General features: G+C 36.0%; 2 protein-coding genes across 4 annotated transcripts; both read right to left on the reverse strand.

The window, feature by feature from the left end:
- Positions 1–1,703: 1,703 nt before the first annotated feature.
- On the reverse strand, positions 1,704–14,980 carry LOC135645415 (uncharacterized). 3 transcript variants are annotated; one of them, XM_065163757.1, is made up of 13 exons: positions 14,721–14,980; positions 14,531–14,628; positions 14,352–14,438; positions 14,102–14,264; positions 8,142–8,858; positions 5,562–5,704; positions 5,282–5,470; positions 5,111–5,201; positions 4,872–5,043; positions 3,477–3,587; positions 3,296–3,392; positions 2,371–2,483; positions 1,704–1,900 (listed from the first exon to the last, which is right to left on the reverse strand). In XM_065163757.1, exons 1-12 carry the CDS (start codon positions 14,895–14,897, stop codon positions 2,372–2,374), a joined length of 2,157 nt encoding a protein of 718 aa, XP_065019829.1. In that variant the 5' UTR covers positions 14,898–14,980; the 3' UTR covers positions 1,704–1,900; position 2,371. The 3 variants fall into 3 exon arrangements, with proteins under 3 accessions (XP_065019829.1, XP_065019828.1, XP_065019830.1); XM_065163756.1 differs by having other exon boundaries at positions 3,477–3,593; XM_065163758.1 differs by lacking the exons at positions 1,704–1,900; positions 2,371–2,483 and adding an exon at positions 3,036–3,166 and having other exon boundaries at positions 3,477–3,593; positions 14,721–14,972.
- A 2,415-nt stretch (positions 14,981–17,395) lies between these two features.
- LOC103994906 (AP2/ERF and B3 domain-containing transcription repressor RAV2-like) lies at positions 17,396–18,840 on the reverse strand. Its single transcript, XM_009415368.3, has one exon. It carries the CDS (start codon positions 18,580–18,582, stop codon positions 17,584–17,586), a length of 999 nt encoding a protein of 332 aa, XP_009413643.1. The 5' UTR covers positions 18,583–18,840; the 3' UTR covers positions 17,396–17,583.
- Between the last annotated feature and the right edge of the window lie 1,500 nt (positions 18,841–20,340).

Consider the following 20,340-nt stretch of genomic DNA (forward strand, 5'->3'; position numbering starts at 1 on the left):
CTTCTAAGGAGAGAAATTTTATTTCCTACTGTCTTTTTCGCAAAGAGGTTTTCTAACCTTTGCTAAACAACATCAGCTTTGGTTTCATCAGAAATATGCTCATGCAAGTTTATATCAATCCATCTTCTAATATAGGCAATAGCTTTTCTATATTGAACTTCTCATTCTTCATCGTCCATAGTAGAAAGTTTATCTTTAACCTTAATAGGCTTATACAAATCTTTGCAATAGAGCAAATCTTCCATCAGACGCTTCCAAGTGGAATAATTTGATGAGTTCAATTTAATCATACCATATGACCGCTCCATTTCAATCACACAAGAAAAACTAGCACCAAACAATCTGTTGCATACCACTTGTTGGGAAAAAAACCTGTTAAAGCGGAATATTCTTTTCCCTCTTTGTGTATTAAAATGGGTTCCTCATCAAAATATCAACTTGATATCCAAATGTAAATATCAACCAGTACAGCATAAACAATAGAGTAAAAAATCAATCACACAGTGAGATCAAATCTTTTAACGTGGAAAACCCAATATGGGAAAAACCACGGGACCGTAGTCCACCTCAAACTTCCACTATCAATAGTAATGATAACAGATTTACAATAGGTCTTCTCTAGAATAACTAGAGGATCACAATAACATCAATATCATAGATCTTGGCTCAAAAATAACATATTCGTCAGAGAATTTTAGGTGTCACATAGTAGATATAGCAGAAAGTATCTTAGAGAGGATAAACTATAGATCACTACCGTTAGGATTATAGAATTTACTATAAAAATTTTTCACATAAAATTTGGATTAAAACTGACAATGTTTGACCACCGATCGTCAAGTAGAAAGAAACATAATCTTTCTCTCTCCTCTTTTCTCTGCACGCCGCTCGCTGCACGCACGAAGCACGAAACGGGCTTGGACCCAACAGATACCTGCCGAATATTCCAACTGACATGCTTCATACAACGGAATGTAACGATGACATCTGCCCGCATCTCCTCCACTTGGTGCACGCCCAGAATCAGAATATTTTGGAAACGTTAGGTTTACGGCGCTAAATCCTTCGATATCAAATTCTTGGGATTTATTTTATATTGAAAAATTGCCGTGTCTTCTTTGTTGGTGGTAACACTAGTCTCTTTTTACTGAAAAATACTTCAATAAAACACCGAATGGATAATTAAAAAAAACACTTATGATTAAATTTTTTTAATTATATCAATCATTCATAATTTTTCAATTACATGAAGAATGTAAAGTACTCAATACGTTACATCACATCATCTTTATAGAAAAAGAACTATTATGCAATAATTTCTCTAAACATTCTTTAATCATTAGTTAATTGTGTACCAAATTCAACACTGATCTAACAATGGCATATTAAATTCATGTCGATCACATCTAAATATCACTCGCTTTTATCATTTATTATTTACAAAAATATAATAATAACAATTTCTTTACGCATCTATCTTTTAAATTAATTTTCCCTAGAATCAGATCAACTAACTGCTGCAATTTATTATCAGATGATAACGTTATATGATTGGTAGTAATAACAGTACTGTTCTAATAGCGGAACACAATTTAAGGTGTATATATATATATATATATAACTTTATATTAGCCAATATAAGCATTGTTGAGGCACTTAATGCAGCAATTATCATCAGCGGCGATAACTTTGAGATGGTCATAATGAGAAGACCATCTATCAGTCACTACAGCCTCTTAGGGCACTGACTGAGATCCAGATATCAGATTGACCAGCCTCTACAGGACCCCGTTTCTGCTCGTATTGCAACAGGTCACTCGAAGCAATTATCCAACAGTAAAAAAAATCCAAAACTTGCTGCATCTCTTGCTCCTTGCTGAGTTCCCAATTCGAGGCTCATCTGATCAGAATTAACAGCACAAGTTAATCTTTAGCTAGTTAATCCAAAACAGTAACAATTACTATCAACATTGGCGAGCAAATAAAAGCATATTTTTAATGGGAAAGATGTTCTTTAGCTTTGATGAACTCGTTTTGCTTGTTGCATTGCAAGCTTCAGTCTAACATCTAACTTTGATTTCACATGCCTGACTGTGTTTCATATGAACTGTCACAAAAGAACAGCTGAGACCATGCTTTTTATGAACATAGGACTATTTATCTCATATAGTTCCTTTCAATCAATTAGAAGTACCATGCAATTCTATTGAGAATAAGACATTATGACTTGTAAAGGCATTATTTATGCACTTTAATTACAAGAGAATGCAGATGATTCATTTTCAGGGGAAAATAGCTCAAACAAGCTTCAAGTATCAAAATAATGGCCAGCTGTATGTTAATCTGGAAAAAAAATGACACTTGTAGTACCTTAAGCAGAGCAATTTGAAGATGTTAATTCCTCACCGGAGTCACAGCCGACACCATGTCCAAAGTGGGATTCTTGTTTCACAAACCTCCCATGAATTCTTCGGCTCAGGTTCCTGACAATATTGTATATTACTAATTATCCACACTAGTGACTTTAAAATTAAATCAAAGAGGCTAAAATATTTATCCTGTATATGAATGGCAAAGAAGGTAAATAAAGATAGCACAAAAATGCAAACAGCTAGTGCAAAGTCCAACTGGCTATTGAGATCATCAAGGGGCCTAGAAAGGCAACACCGCAAGTGTTTTCAGAAGAATCAGACCAAAGTTATTAGTACTCACTGAAGAAAATCCACATATATGCTCTATAAAGCTTAAATGTGTTGCGACACTGGGCATGTTTAGAAATTTGTGAAACCATTTGAAAACTGCCTAATAACAAAAGTTAAATTTGACAGAGTCAGGTCACTGATATGAACTTCCTAGCACATCTAGTTCATCAAGATAAAAAATGAATCAATTTTTATAGCCAAGTCATAAGTGATTGGAGGTTCTAGAAAAAGAAAATATCTAGTAGAAATATGAGGATTGCAAACTATCATGTGGCATGTACTAGGCAGACATTCTCACACAATTTGGATCATCACCTCTGATGGAGTCATTTCCATCATCAGGAAAAGAGGGATCGGGAGAGAAAGATGATGGTTAGCTGGCTGACTTGAACAAAAGTCATTCTACCGGCATTCGTCTTATGGTGAAGCCCACGTATCGAATATCTCCTTCAGACCCTTCTTTTCTATTGATTATGGGACAGGAGATACACTATTTAAAGTTCAATAATTATCTCCCTTGAAAAGTAAGCTTGTCCTAATAACCAAGAGAGTTTAAAGAAACTAGGAATTAGTTCAAGAATAGAATTTCATACCGGACAGATGATATATGTCTATCAACTGCTTTTTCTTCCTTTTCATCATATGCAAACCACTTATCCTCAAGTATCACAGAGTCCCAGCTCCCAATATCTGCAAAAAGTAAGGGCTATCTACTGATACTCAGTTATGCAGTGATAAAACAGAAGAAAGCATAACACTTCCGAGAAGATAAACCTTGAAGGATGATTTTTGGATTATTGCAACAGCCCGCAAGTTTCCAATACACATATCCTTTTCCTTCCAAAAATACAGGTTGAGTTCGAACAGCATCACATCTCATGTTATCTGAATCTGTACTCATGAAGAGAAAAATGAATATGTTCACAGCAGCACAGAAAAAATAGTTCTAGTTAGAAATCTCTACCATAATGATGATTTCACATTGTGAAGATTAAAGTTATTTGATATACAGATATACAGATCTCATTGTGAAGATTAAAGTAAAAAGGGAGAAAGAAGCAGTACAGATAAACAACAAAAATTATTTGATAAATTAGACCTTTGCCTCTAAATTGTCAGTCCCAGTCATCAAAGAACTTGATCAAATAAGAATAACAAAGTATACTGTACTGGCTCCAGACATCAACAAACAGTGCAATCATATGGTATACCATATAAAGCACATCATGATAACAGTACCTTAAGCTAGTGAATTTGCTGTGTTTTGCACTTTAAAGGTGAACCTGGACAGGCGCACACAGTAGACATCAAGTCTAATGTTCATTCACATCATCTATTGCAGGCAACTCAAATATGCTCTTGAAAATGTGAAAAACAAGTTATTTCATTTTTTTTACTAAAGCCACTATAAAATCACCTGAATTTAGTCAATTTGAGACAAATTATGGGTAACGGAGAAAAATCCTGGTTGATTTATAGAAATCTGAGTTTACAGATAATGGGTAACGGAGAAATTAGTGCTTCACTCACTCCAGTGAAGAGTGATAGATGATATATCAAGCATTATGAAAAGTGTTTGAGTGATGAGACTCTATTTAGAATTTTGTTATTCATATCAATGCTTCAAACATAAGTTCATTAATAACAATCATTGGTGTTGTCAAATATCCCAACAAGGTCAATATAGCTAAGGGTAAATGGAGGAAGAGAATGATTGATGCATCTCATGGCACATGTGGTAACAAAGAAACAAGGAAAAGTTGACCATGAACCTGTGTGGCCATAGTGAATGTACATTCAATGAGAATATCTAACTATTACAAACAATAATAACCAGAAACAAGAAATCATTCAAGGAAAGCCACACATGTGAAACATCATTGTTAAGATACATCAAGCTCAAAGTCATCTAATCAGGGGCTTTGCTAAGATACAGTTTACTTCATTACAATGCAAATGCAAGCTGGGAAACAAGGTTCATCTCATACAGTATGGGTAAAACTAGTTAGGATGATTACTGAACAGATGTAGAGCACCAGTCATAATAACTGATGAAGAAACAACCCAATCTTAATTGTGAATCATACAATCAATATCAATATGCCATAAAGCAAGACCAGAGAGACATTGCAGACTGAAAGGATCAGTAGCATCCAATCTAAAACTTACTCTTTGGCAATAGCTCCATTATCTCTAGCATCTCTGCATGAGCTTTCTCTGTTTCAGCACTTATTTGTGAGACAAGATTCTCATGTTCAGCAACAGAGAGAGGTGGTCCTTCTCTCAAAAAAAGCATAGCTTTTGCCACATCATCCTTAAGCTTTTTCTTTAGATCCTTTCCCTGCACAAAATCTATTAGTTCAAGAACTAGCACGACAAACCATCAACAAACTTTTGGGACTCCAAACCTTTCTTTTAGCAGCAATGATTGTTTCTTTCAACTCCTTGTTTCTTTCAATGTACTTTTTATTTTCTTCATCAATCCAGTTCCTCACTTCTCTGGAAAGGGGTAATCGGTGACAGTCTGAGTAAGTAATTAAATTGGAATATAATAACCAAAAAGATATCATGTCACTCACTCAGTTCCAAGAGTCCTATCACAAAGAAGATTCAGCAATCTGAGCTTCTCTGATAGATCCAAACTATTATGTGTCAGAGGACCTTTGTTCAAGCACTTTGAAGGAATCTCTAAGGCACAGTCAGATTCATTTAGGCAGTCAACAAGAGACTGCAACCATTTTTCTCCACTAGTTGAGTATGAGATAGACCTACCAGATCAAAATAATTAAACAGTTTACTGGGCTGAATACCAAATAAAAGTAAAAGCAACACAAAATCTTATGCATAAAAGGATGGTACCCGTCACCCAAGTCCTTTTGAATAAATGACAGTAATTTGATATGGAACTGAAGGATCGAAGAATACACTCCTCGACGACCAACACGCCCTCTTGCTAATTCTCTGAGAACACATTCGGGTTCTCCTTTCTTTATATCAAGGACCTAAAAAGAATGGCAAGCTCATTAAAAAAAGAATTCAGCAACCAAAATGGTCTTCAAGTGTCCTTAAGATGAGAATATATTTAATTTGAACCAAAAATACATATATAAATTAAATACAAGGAAATCAATTTGGTATGATGAGTAGCAGAAGTATAAGATGCAAACTAACCAATTATAAGAGGACAGAGCACTTTAATTTGTTGCCAACATTGCAAGGAGAAACTTTGAAAGATCAAAATAAGATCCTCAGATATGGCAACTTGAACTTAGTTTCCCTTAATAATAGGTTGAGCTTTGATATCACAGTTAGGGTTACTCCTTTCTGATGAGGTTCTACCAATGTTAAAAAAAAAATCTACTTAAAGGGTAAGACTACATATATTGACACACCTCAAACCTAATATTTCTAGGAGTCTCCTAAACTGAACCATCCCTAAAGTTTCTCCTAATAAATTTACATTGAACATGAAGAATAAGTGAATCTATGTTTCTTTAATGTTATTTACTTTCACTTCCAAACACATTGACTCCAATTTTGTGGTTTTCTTGGTTCTTTTAGTACTTGGATGTAATTTATCATTTTGCTTTTTCTTATAATGAAGTGATATGATAATGAGAACATTTCTTGTGGCATTTTGACATAACATGAATAAAACACAGCACAATTACCAACTTTTATGCTTGCAAGAAACAAAGATCTGAAGTTTGGGGTAATCAAATATGCATCCTGTTATCGAACTCAGTTTATATGCTTCTATCACACAAAGACCCAGCTTCCAGACAAACAAAAGAAAAGAAAAGGGTATGGTTAGACCATATGTGATTCAGCTTTGAGATCTTCTTGTTTTCTTTTAAATCATGGATTCATGATTATCTTACTGTGCACTTCACAAAACAACTTATAAAAGTTTAAAACACTTCTCAAAGATCTAAAAAAATTATAGTTTGGATCTATCAATTAATTCACAAGTTGATTTCAAACTCCTATATTGAACTAACAAAAGTATGCAAACTACATTTCATTGGCCTTCCATAAGATGACATACAAAGGCAAGGATTGAGATATGGCAGCAAAAAGGATAATATGAGATGACAAGCAAACAAAATTAAGGTAAAACTTCAAAATGAATCTTATTAAACCACCTAATCTGACAAACCAAAATTGACACTTGCATTTGCAATATGAACTGATATTATTATAAGGGACATGTCATATGGTGGCAACAGAGGATTTCACTAAATCATCTCTCTGCAATTAGTCAAATAATAAAATGCCCATCTAATACTTTTTTTATATCAAATCTGCCTTCTATGTCAATTAGTTTTTTTGTTACATAACTATTACACTTCTCATAATGAAGATTCTAGCTCTAGATAAAGCCCATGATTACCTGAAAGCTTATAATTTGCAATCATCTTGTCTTTATTTCATGCATTTTCATTTTCTTCTTTTCAAAAGTTCTCAAGTTTTTCATATAATGTGACTCATATCTGGAGCACTCTTAACCAGAATATCAGATAAGGGAACATTCAGTACCAACATCAAGACATGGCACCTAGTGACAATGAATATGGAAGCAAAACTAACAATTCTAGATTCCAAATTACTTTCTCAAGACACTTATCTCTGGACATAGATTTTTTCCTGCCACATCATGAACTTAGTTACAGATCGCACAAAGTAGAGTACATGATCACAAAGGATTTCAGCAGTAAGCCTTTTAGCATGTGCATCCCCTTGGAGAGAGTCTTCTAGCCACTTCTCCAAGGAAAAAGGAGAAACTGTCAAATGGAATGGGAAGAAAAACTCAAATTTAAAGTGTAGATTTCTGCCAGAATTCCTAACTAACAGAATGCTAAACTTCAGTTTATGTTCTAGACCATGCTGAATTTTCCTCTGTAAGCAAAAATGATTCCCTTGCCAAATTAGCTCAGAAAGTGAAGCTTTGACATATAAATAGTACATAATTAAAAAAATGTCTTTTACCCTACACATATTATATCATATCTTATCTTTTCAAGATTTCACATATTACCATATTCATATTGTGTCATGTCCATGTTTCATACAAACAAATTGAAAGCATCCTTCATAAACATTATTTTCTTAACCACTAAATTACATGACATAATATGCAATCAACATACTATAATTACAATGATCAAGACTTCCAGAAAACCAGTATTTAAAAGCTTAAAAAGCAAGACTTGGTCCACTAACAAAAGGGCCTTTATCTTTGTTCTGCAAATGAGCAACTCCACTAGAATCACACTATATCCACTACAAAAAGACTCATAATCTGCAAATGAGCCATGTCAGCGCAAGGACACAATGAGCAACCGAAGGCACATAATGCAGACACTACAAACACTTGCATCCCTTCCTCATTCAACATAACAGTACATTGTAATAATATTGAGCTATCTGACATCATACCTCTGAAAATGCATTGCAAAATTCCAGAAACTGCAAAGCTGCTCCAACATCCTCAGCTGCCCAGTCATACCCTGAAACCTTTATTAATGGTAAGCCCTGAGGAACAACTATTGATATGTTATCATGTTCAAAGGGGACTTTGGCACCAGGTTTCCTGGACTTGTGCTTTTTTGGTGGCAGTTTGGCTTTGACATTCTTGTTTGGCATGTCAACTAAGACTTCTGCTTCATCACTATTTGAGTTTTTAATACCATGTTTCTGGAACCTTTGTCCTTTGCACAGTGTTTTATTGTGGACATTGTTCTTTTTTCCTTTGTCAGATACTTTGATCTCATCTTTGTTAATACAATTATTCATGTCATCATGTAATTGCTTAAAAAGCATTACCACATGTTGCAAATCCTCATGTTCATTATCACCACAATTATTAGGGACATGCTCATCATTGTTTAGCTGCATCCCTATTTTGCTGGATATTGCAGATACTTTCTTTGCACCCTTTGTTCGTGCTTTTGCATTCTTCAGTCTTGCATTTCCATTGCAGAGCTCAATAACATTCCCACCATCACTCTCATTCAAACTTCTCAGCTTCTTCAGTCTTCTTTTCTTTTGCTTTTGTGCAGGTACTTCATCTTTCTCGTCATCAATGCTAGAACACCGTACATCCTTCTGCTCATCATGGTCTTTTTCCTTATCTCGACTTCTTTTGGGAGTCACCTGAGAAGAAATGACTAGCTGAATTTTTATTGATAGTGAATATGAATTTATATACAATAAGAGATATTACAAAATATGATAATTACATAATTTTCATGATCAATAATAAATATAAAATATTCACTAAATCATTTCATAATGTGGGAGATCATGTTGAGATCATGATTTTCATTATTGATAGAATCATGATAATATACTATCATAATTTCTATGATTTAGAATCATGGTAACATAGTATCAAAATATTGTGAAGATCATGATAATCTTATCATAATTTATTTTTCTTAATAATGTCTTTCCTAATATGCCCCTGTAAGATGGCGCTCCCATCGGAGACATCGATCTTGGATCGATGTAGAAGGAATTGCTAACGAAACAAGGACTTGGTAAGAACATTTGTAAGTTGATCAAAAGATGAGGCATGAGAGATACATAGCTCACCATTTTGAATTTTGTCACAAACAAAGTAAAAGCTAATAGTCATGTGCTTATTCGAGAGTGAAATACAAGATTAATACATAAATATGTAACACCAATATTATCAAAATATATAGATCGAGGATCAAAAATTATGATAAATAATTCATATGGCAATGATTAAATCCAACAAAGTTCAACAATTATATAAACAACTACTCGATATTCAGCCTCCGTAGAAGATCTTACAATAGAATGTTGTTTCTTGGAATTCCAAGAGATTAGATTATGACCAAGAAATACGATATAAGCATTGGTAAAAGTCCTGTCATCTTTATTACCTACTCAATTGATATCCGAAAATACATAAAACAATAAAGGAGAGTCCTTTTGGAAAAATAAGTCATAATCAATAATGCCTTTTTAAGTATCAAAGAAGACATTTAATAGCTATCCAATGATTAGAAGTAGGCCTATATATAAATTGAGATAATTTATTCACTGCATATACAATATCCAAATGAGTAAATGCCAAATACTATAGACTACCAACAATTTATCGATACTCAGTGGTGTCATTGAGATTAGCACTATCAGATAGGGTAAGAGAAATATTTATAGAGATTTGTGTAGCAATAGTATTGGCTTCAATCATTTTGGTGTGATCAAGAAAATCATGAATACACTTTTGTTAGCACTATCAGATAGAGTAAGAGAAATATTTATAGAGAGTTGTGTAGCAATAGTATTGGCTTCAATCATTTTGGTGTGATCAAGAAAATCATGAATACACTTTTGTTAAAAAAAAATAGATCATTTGCTATGTGGATTACTTAAACACCAAGAAAATAGCTAAAGGACCCAAGATCTTCAGTAGAAAACTTATTTCCAAACTACTAAATAAACTAATTAATTAGTATTGGTTTATTATCAATAATAATTAAGTCATTCACATAAATTAGTAAAAACATGATTATACCTTCAGGAGAATAAATGAATAACAAATTATCACATTGAAATTTATAAAATCTAACTAAGAGTAGATATATTCAAAGTTCATGATACGAAGCACGAGAGGCTTATTTAAGACCATAAAGAAACTTGCATAACTTACAGACATGTTGAGGAAGATTATGATAAATAAAGCTTGGAGATTGTCTCATAAATACATCCTTGAAAATATGACCATGAAGAAATGTATTATTCACGTTCAACTATTGAAGTCTCCAATTGTTAAACAAAGAAAGATATAAAATAATACGAATTATTGTTGGCTTCACAACTGGAGTAAATGCATCGGGGTACTCAAGGCCTGGACATTGATAAAATCTCTTTGCAACAAATCTCTTTATACTTATTGATGAACCCATCGGGATTTCATTTGATATGAAAAATCTATTTGCACCCTACAAGATTTTGATTTGGATGAGATAGGACTAAGTCTCATATATCATTTCATAATAAAGCATTATATTCTTTAGACATTGCTACTCGCCATTCGAGAATTTTAAGGCTTGGTTAACAATAAAAAGCTCAGAAATAAATTTTGGGATTATTTTATGAAAATAAAAAAATATTTATTTAATTTAAAGATATGATTTTTGGATCTAGTAACCATCGAATGAATTGGTATAAGGTCAATGACATCTCTAGGACATATTGAACGAGAAAAATTTAAAGTAAGGATAGTAAAACCAAACCTTGTTATAAATTCTCTTGTTGCATGACACTCTCATGAGACAGTTGGATGGATGAGATAACCTATTATTCATCATGCACCATTGAGAAAAGACCTGGTAGGATCTAAGTGGATACAGTATTTGGATTGGTGGATGGGTTTCATATTTCAACTTGAATGAGAATGATAATATAAGGTGACTTATGAATTTGGGGAATCAAATCAACAAAGTTATTGGAAGTTAGTCTAGGTAAAAAAAAAGAAATGAATTATAAGAAAAAATAAATTCCATAAAATCAACATGATGAGAAATGAAAATTCTTTTTGTTAATGGATCAAAACATTTAAAAACACTTTAATTAATAGAATATCCAAGAAAAAAACATGGTTTTGATCGAGCTACCAATTTGTTGTGGGTGTACAACTTTAATCATGGATAATATAAACACCTAGAAACATATAATTTACTATAATTAGGAATGGATCCAAATAGTTTTTCAAATGGTGAAACTATGTTTAGAACTGAAATGAGCATGCAATTAATAAGATAAGTTGATGTGTCAAATACATGAGACCAAAATTAAAAACGTAAGAAAGCATGAGTAAAGAGTGTGAGACCAATTTGGACGATGTGTTGATAACAACGTTTTGCGGTCCCATTATGTTCAAGAGTATGTATACGAGTGAGAAAATGAGAGATTCTATTAGTTTTAAAAAAATTATAAAGCTCTTGAAATGCACCACCATTATCAGAGTAAAATGAAATAATAGATCGTTAAAAGAACTTTTCAACAATAAGTTTGAACTTTGAAAAACGATGAATACTTTAGATTTTTGCTTCATAAGAAATAACCATATGTACTTAATGAAATGATCAAATAAAATATTAGTTAAATCTGTCATGAGATTATATTGGTGATGGACCGACTCCAAACATTAGAATATATAAGTTCAAGAGGCAAATTACTTATGAAAGAAGATGTAGAAAATAAAAGCTTATGCATTTTATTGCATTTGTATAAGTTACACAAAAAGGGATGACAAGATGATGATGATAAAAGTAAATTGCAAGAACAAACAATATGATTTAGAACCTTAAAAAAAATGCCCTAAGCGATTGTGACATTCTTGAAATGGAGCCTTGATGGTGGCCAAAGCAAAGATAAGATGGATTTAGATGGTTCAATTGTTGGCTACTCATAAACTCTCTCTATTCAACCCCTGTATGAGATGTGCCCCCATGTTGAGATTCTTCACAACAAATGAAGAGTAAGAATTCAATAAAAACATTATTAGAAGAACATAATTTAGAGACAAATATTAGATTCTTCTTCATATCAGAAACACAAAGAACATCAAAACCTAAAAAGGATTTTAAGAAAAACGAAAAGTTTTTGAAACAAGTATAAGTTATTTTGAGACCTTTATCATCACCTATCATGATATCATCTAAACCATCATAATCTGAATAAAAAAACAGATTATTCAAATCAAATGTGACATAATGAGAAGCCCCAAAATCAATAAACCAATTTGATAAAGGCTGAAAAGATTGAGCAACAAAATTAACACATGATGATGGTAATAAAAATCGAGTAGGTGGTGCAACAGGATATGTAGAATAAAATGAGTATGAAGGCTGAAACATCTATAGAATAACAATTTGCAAGCGATGATATTTCTTAACAACATAGCCTTGCAAGTCACATATTTGACAAGTGACTTTATTGTTGAATTGTTAATCGGATTTGTTGACACTTTTATTGTGATGTTGTATTATGTTGCCTCCAAAATGATTGTTTGGACAGTTGTCTTGCTGGCTGTGAATCTTGCCTTTGTTACTAGAATTAGCTTTATTAACAAAATTGACAATGATGGAAACAACATCAAAAGATGGTGACTTTTGCTTAAGATAAGCTTCATAGTGAAAAAGTTTATCATGAAGTTCTTCAAAAAATATAAAACTATCGTGAGCACGAATCGTAATTGAGATCTTATAATCTGAACCAAGACCATTTAATACATAAAAAATGATCTCTTCATCATCAAGAGGTGCATCAACCATAGCAAGTGCATCAACTTGAGTTTTGATGGCCTGCATGTAGTTCAAAAATAGACATTGTGCCTTTAGAAAGTTTGAAGAGAGTTTTTCGAAGTTGTATGAGACGACCACGAGACTGGTTAGCATACATTATTGCAAGCTTGGACCATACTCATAAGAAGATTTGATAGAAGCTACGTAGGGACTGATATAAGGAGAGAAAGAGGCAATGATAGCACTTCTAAGAAGAACTTGACGGATCCAAAAAGTGTATTTAGGATTAATAACTTCAAGATTATTCTCTCTAATCGTTTGTGTAGCACAAGTGATGGTACTAATTACATAGCCTATAAAATCATAACTGATTAAAAGAGAATAAAATTGAGTATACTAAGAGATATATTTTGCAGACGTGAGTTTGAGAAGAGTTTGGACAACAACGTTAATAGAGATAAGAGTCTTTTCAAAAATAAAGGAGTTGGAGATGATATGAGATGAGTAACTAATTGAAGAGGCATTACTAGCTATGTCCAAAAGTGAAGAAGAAAAAGATCCAAAGCAACTTACAAGAAAGAAAGACTTACTAAAGCATAAAATTCAATAGAAATTACAATGCTACCTTCAACTACGATGAAGAAGGATGTACAAAATAACAATAGCACAGAGAGGATCAAAGGAAAAAAAAAAAAAAACTCCTCGAAGCAACCATGGCTCTGATACCATGAGAAGAAATGACTAGCTAAATTTTTATTGACAATAGTATGAATTTATATACATAAGAGAGTTTACAAAATATGGTAATTACATAATATTTTTAATCAATAATAAATATAAAATATTCACTAAATCATTATATAATACGAGAGATCATGTTAAAATTATGATCTTCATTATCGATAGAATCATGGTAACATGTTATCATAATTTTTATGATTTAGAATCATTATAATAAAGTATCAAAATATTGAGAAGATCATGATAATCTTATCATAATTTATTTTTCTCATTAATATCTTTACTACTACCACCGACCCCTTTGATAAATGCTAACTTATAAGCTCAATAAAGACATGTAAAATGTGTATAAGAGAGAACTAAGAGTCGTACCTTTGTACAGGTAGGAGGTACGCATGCGCTCAAACTTCTCAGCCCATTTGCAGCACTTAACACATCAGATCCCTTGTTATCCAGCAATTCATGCACCGAAGAGAACCCAGTTGCCTTGGCGGCATGGATGAGAATTCCCGTTGGTTGCTGGCCCTTCTTCTTCCTATCAAATTAGGAACCAATTCCTTCATCTCCTTACGATGGAAAGAATAGAACAAATCATATGACTATTCCAAAGAAGAATGATTACATGCAGAAGCTACAGTTGCAAACGCCACGGCATTTGGGGCAACTCCAATTCTCCAGCACAGCAGCCTCTTCCGCGTTCTCCCCGTATCTGAAGCAACGAAAACCCCTGCCGTCGTTACCCTCGGATCGGAACAAGATGTGAAACAAAAAGCAGTGAGAGTTAGCGAGTGTATGCGGCACCTGTTGAGGAGGCACTTGTGGCAGAACTTGATAGGGCAAGGCTTGTCCCCCCTTAGCTGCTTGCACGACGCCGCGAAATCCATCGTCTTCTGCCGACACTGCGAATATCACACACAGCAAAATAAGCGCGATTCGTCCAAATCCAGAAAAATGCAAAGGATCATGAAGAAGAAGAAGATTGTCGGGAAACCTGATGACAAGTCTTGCCGTTCTCGGAATCGTAGATTCGGCCACCGATGACTCGAACGCCAGGCGACTTGGTGCGCTTTCGGGGGGAGGTGGCAGAGGAGGAAGAGGCTTCGGCCGTCGTCTTGCTTTCCTCCGCGGCGCGGCGGTCGGCAGCGGCGGCGTTGCGGGGCACGGCCATCGGGTCGGAGATGGTTAGGGGAGGGGACGGAGGAGAAAACGGTGTGTTCGATGGAGGCTCTCAAAAGGAGGGAGACGAAGGAGGGCTTGTGAAAATTTTGGAGGTCGATTTAAAATAGAGCCGAAGCGGGGTTTCGGCGAGGGGAAAGTTTTGGGATGGTAGACGCGTGGGTGCGTTCCTCGGTGCGAAAACAAAAAAAAAACGATCCTTTCCTCGAAATCAGTACTTACTCATTTCCCCACCCCACCATTCGGGAATACTGGTAGCCTTGGAGGGTCCCATTTACACACCAATCACTAGGTGGTAGTTCTGTGTCACGTGGTGTTTCCTGCTTCGGCGAGCGCGAGCGTGAAATCCGGTGTTCAAATTCTTCTAACACCTACACTTACATCCATTAGTACACCCGGATGATGAACCGGGCCGCCAAATGGGCCCATGACCCGTTAATTAGCAGACGTGTTCTTTGTGTTTAAGTTTCGATTGGATGCGCCTTTATTTTAAATTTATAATTTGATAACTCCTGTAATTATAATTTTTTGACACAATTATATTTCACATTTTACCCCTTTGCTTCATGTTGGACTTTTGTCTGTCTCCTTTCAAGGCTCGTTTTAGGCCTGTTTACTTTCATTATTCCATGGAGACAGGGTTTAGCACGAATACTTTCATTATACCATGGAGATATGAGATTGGTATGAATTCCATCCATTTCCATTATGATCTAATGCACGAGATCCTTCCACCAAAACCAACCACTTAAGTTTACTCTCTACAGCTAAATATCATGTCGAATCAGAATCGAATCAATCGATAATCAATTGGATTCGAATCAATTTATTAATAAATTAATTTTAAAAGTTATAAATGGTTTTGATTTGATGTACTATTCTTCTATTTAGTTAATCAATTTAGATCAAATAAAAAAATTAATTAAAAAAATTTAGTATGATCGAATTTGCTATCTTAAACCCTTGACCAATTAATCAAATCTGTCTAAAAACCTCCAAACTCCTAAAAACTCTATTGTTCAATTCAATTTCATAAATCTTATCATGTTAATTCAATTTGATCAAGATTATTGAACCGAATCAATTTATTTAATATATAATTTAAATTATTTAAATTTTATAAATCAATTAATCGAATCAAATTAATAGATTTTAAATCTATTTAGTTTGATAGGTCTAAATCGTTCCGACCTATCTTAATTTTATCGAATTAAATCGAAAATCAATTAGACCCTTAAAATTTTGATTCGAGTCGATTTAAACCCCCCGACTCATTACATACTCGACTTCAGCTTCTCCAAGATAAGTCTACAGTGTGGTTTTTGTTTGACACCGCACAAAAGGACCCACAATCCAGTAGTATTGTTAGGTCGATCCGTGGCAGCAAAAAGAAACATCAATCAGATGTGTTTCCGATGTCTGCTGTCACTGTAGCACCCAAACCATTTTACTCGAGCTTCACATTCTCCTCTTACGTGCAACGACACCAGCCATGTTTCTGTGTTATCTGAATCCAACCTTTGTCTCCGCAACAACAAGCTAAACAACAAAATACACCATGTCCGAGTCGCCTGGTGTCCAGATTAAGCGAATCCCCTGGTAAGTGTTGCTGATCCGTTCAATCCAAGCTTGTCGTCTTCAAAAAGATCAAGCGCCATCATCATTTCTGGTTGCCCTTGAGATGATCAGGACGAAGACAGGGAATCCCCTACTGGCAGCGCATGCAAGTTGGTACGTCTGCCACAAGAGATAATCCCCTACTGTTAGCCCTAGCAGAAAGCACATGATTGGAGTTCGGTGATCCACGTTTCTTTGTACGTCGAATTGTATCGAATACACAGACATGGAAGAACAAGAACTAAGATCTGTCAACCACAGTTGCCCATTAAGTAACTAAGAACAACAATGATCTGTTAAAGAAGGCAAATCCTAAGAATAATTAGAACATCCTGCCTTCAAATCGTTGATACTTCACTTGACAACCCAACCGTAGTATACTGATATGTGCGTTTTCTTCTGACGATGAACACACACAAAAAGGAGAAGATGAAATTAAAGAAAGCTCAAGCAGGGCTTAGTTTGGCAGCTAGCACTCGTCACTGTGCTGCCTTATGCCTTTCACTTGTCCACATTAAAAATAAGAGAACTATGCTTATTGTTATTGACTTCCACTTGCAATGTAAATGTAGAAGTGTACTGGTACGAATTACTGCCACAGGCACCCAAAAATGTGATCAGATAAGTGCTTTCCACATATAGGTTGCATACTTTCTTACTCTATTATGTCCGACCATTTTTTCCTTCCATGTTTCTTCTTTGATTCTTGTGAACATTTTAGGAAGAATAATTATAACTAAGAGGAATCTTTTGCCTGCATTCTATATTATACACAGAAATATTCATTTTTGTTACATCCTCATGATCAAAATATCAGCAACATTTTGCTTCTGAGTGCAAGTAATAGACCAAGGAATATGAATGCAATGCATCTGGACATTAGAGATGCCACGCAAGTAATAGACAAACGAATGAAACAAACAAGTTAATCGAGAAGAAGTAACCTTCAACTTCTCCATTCTAAGTTCTCTCGCACAATTAATGTACTCTTTTTTGTTTCATGAAAGAAAAGATAAAAAGGAAGAACACTACAAAGCCTCTATGAAATGCTTCGTGAACAACTATTGTGATGGAGATGACTCCATTTCTCTTCCTCTCTTCCCGTCGCCGCCGCTCACCGATGGCAACTCTGATATGTTCACGCCGAACAGCTTCACAACCGGAAGCGGCCTAATAGCCGGCGTCATCGTGCGATTGCTAGCGACTGCTTCGGTTCTCCAATCGATGTAGAGCTGCTTCTCCGGCCCGGTGGATCGCCAGAAACTGACCACATCTCTGGCCTTGAGGTTCTTCTCCTTCACGAACCGGCTCCAGCCTTTGGTCAGCACGTAGCTCTGGCTACTGCTCCAGTACGAGTACCTAAACCTCCACACCTTGCCGCCGGCATCCTCGACGTTGAGCAGCACTCCCTTGCAGGCCATGCCGCTGCTGCTCTTCAACGGGAAATGCTTCTCGGCGTGCTGCTTTGGTATCACCAGCCTGTTCAGCTTGCTGACGTCGCTCGGCGTGACCGACTTATCGAACAAGATCACGCGAGACGACCGTAGGTAGCCCGGCGTCGTCCGCTTCCCGGCAAACCCGCCCGCTTCGTAGCTTCGCTTGCTCTGCTGGAGCTCGTCGCGGTACGTGTGCTTGCGCAGCATGTCCACGATCTCCGCTTTGGAGTGCGTCTCGAGGAAGGAGAGCTCGCCGGCCTCCTCGTCGTCGGACTCTGACAGGGGATTGAAGTTGGTGACAGCGTCGCGACCGCGGAACCGTTGCGCAGCGACGTCGTAAGCGCGCGCCGCGTCCGCCTCATCGCCGAAGGTGCCGAGCCACACCCGTTGGTGCCTCTCGTAGATCTGGGCGCCCCACCGCCCGTTCGGCTGCGGCACGACGCCTTTGTACCGGTACGAGGCCAGCTTCCTGGACTCCGCCTCGATCCCGCCCTCGGGTGCCGGGTCAATCACCAAGCTCACGCCACTGCCCAGTCGCTGCAGTGCCACGGCCGCGTGCAGTGGTGCCTGCAGCCGCTTCTCCGAGTCGATGCTCGATGCCTCTTCGACACAGCTACTCTCCATGGCTTAGGAAGCTTCAAGGCGAGACAATACGAGGGGAAATCTTATATAGGCTTACGTCTTACGGATGTGGTGTACACTTTTCAGGAGGTTCATGGGGAAGCTGGGAAGGTTCAAGGGACGAGTTTGGCTTTCGTCATTGCTCTCCTCTTTGGAGAAGTTGGATGGGATGTGGGTGATGTGATCAGAGCGGGTCCTGCAGAGCCGCAAGTTGGATCCAGTGGGGATGATAAGCTTGTCGGAGCATGTGGCCAGATGCATCCCCCGAGCTTCGGTCGCTCAACTGCTGATTGAGCTGATCATGACCTCCGTTCTTGCATTGATCTGTTGATACACAGTGAACAGAGGTGACGTTTTTGTTGGCGACAACCATGCATGCATGAGACTTTCCGTTTGATTAATTGGCTGCTTCTGCCGCAGAGACTATTATCGAAAACATAACGTGACCGTATGTTTCTGTTAATGATTTGTTTGAATGAGAAATAGAAGGAATTATTAGAAGCAAAAACTTGGAAATTATGGAGGAGGACTTGCGATTTCAGGCGATGCTTTGGCTATATGGGCCTTTGTCCCGGAGCCCTTCACCGGAGAAGCTTATGGAAGATGCAACGAATTACATATAGTAGACTTCGGGTGCTATTATTTTTAATCATTTCTATTTTTATTCGTCTAGCTGGCTTCTATCCACTTCGACACGGACATAATAATTGACATAATATTGTTCTAAGCTTTATTTTTATATATGATGACGTTAAATTTTGATCGTCTGTATAGAGCTAACATGATCTTATGTCTAAATATTATTTAACGCTTTATTTTATGTATGATGAGGTTAGATTTTGATCCTGTCCAAAATGATAGGCTTTGTTTCATGTCGAAATCACAAACTTAGATAATACGATTGACTAAACTTTGCTATGGATATATGGAAAATCATTGGTCCATAGTAGGCAACAAAATAACTAATGTATTGATTAACATGTTGAAGGTGAATCACTTATTCAAAATATCATTAGATTTAGCTAATTTTTATAGACCGGAGTGTTATTCAAACGCAGATGGATGTCGAAGTTATCTACAAACTATAAATCCCTCCTCGAGTCGACGAATATTCTTTAAGAGCAAGAGCTTCCTTACAATATTTCGAATAGGATCCTTTGTTTACTCAAATTTATATGGTTTTATAATATATCATTTGATTCTTTTGATAATACCTACCTCGCTAAGCCTAATATAAGTTAAAGGTTGAACTATAATGCTGATGAATGAGTTAGCAAATAAAGTTTAAATTTATTGATACATAATAACACTTCTCGAACTATCCTAGTTTAAATAGATGTGCATTTATTCGATGATGAGCTATGCTTATATTATTTATATGTAATAACACATCTCGATTCTGTCCCTATTCATTATGTTGGAGACTATCTTTTTTTCAAACAGAATATTTCATAAAATATTCTATAGGGAGGCAACCTCTAATCACATCTAATAATCTCTCCTTAACCTCTTATCTATGTTGGGTGGCAAGCCCATAATCTCCTACTTTTGACCCTTACTCATGTGGGCAAATGGATAGAGGGTGACCCTCGTCTTTTCCCTCCACCTTGTACACATGGCTATTACGTGTTAGATAACGATAAGTTGATAACATACTCCCTATCATTTGTCTCCCTCCCCCCCAAGGTGTGCTTCAAGACACTTACTAAAGGGGTCCAAAATGCACGTCTAGTTTATCTGATATGTCAAGCTCATACTTCT

Source organism: Musa acuminata, chromosome BXJ3-8, assembly GCF_036884655.1.
Source record: "Musa acuminata AAA Group cultivar baxijiao chromosome BXJ3-8, Cavendish_Baxijiao_AAA, whole genome shotgun sequence".
In the NCBI taxonomy this organism is placed as follows: domain Eukaryota; kingdom Viridiplantae; phylum Streptophyta; class Magnoliopsida; order Zingiberales; family Musaceae; genus Musa; species Musa acuminata.

Excerpts from the sequence above, each read along its gene's own strand:
- LOC135645415 (XM_065163756.1), bottom strand. The coding sequence starts at position 14,897 with ATGGCCGTGCCCCGCAACGCCGCCGCTGCCGACCGCCGCGCCGCGGAG. Across the intron at positions 5,202-5,281 it reads GATAGGACTCTTGGAACTGA|AGAAGTGAGGAACTGGATTG; the intron begins GTGAGTGACATG and ends ACCCCTTTCCAG. Across the intron at positions 3,594-4,871 it reads AATGGAGCTATTGCCAAAGA|ATTCAGATAACATGAGATGT; the intron begins GTAAGTTTTAGA and ends TCATGAGTACAG.
- LOC103994906 (XM_009415368.3), bottom strand. The coding sequence starts at position 18,582 with ATGGAGAGTAGCTGTGTCGAAGAGGCATCGAGCATCGACTCGGAGAAG.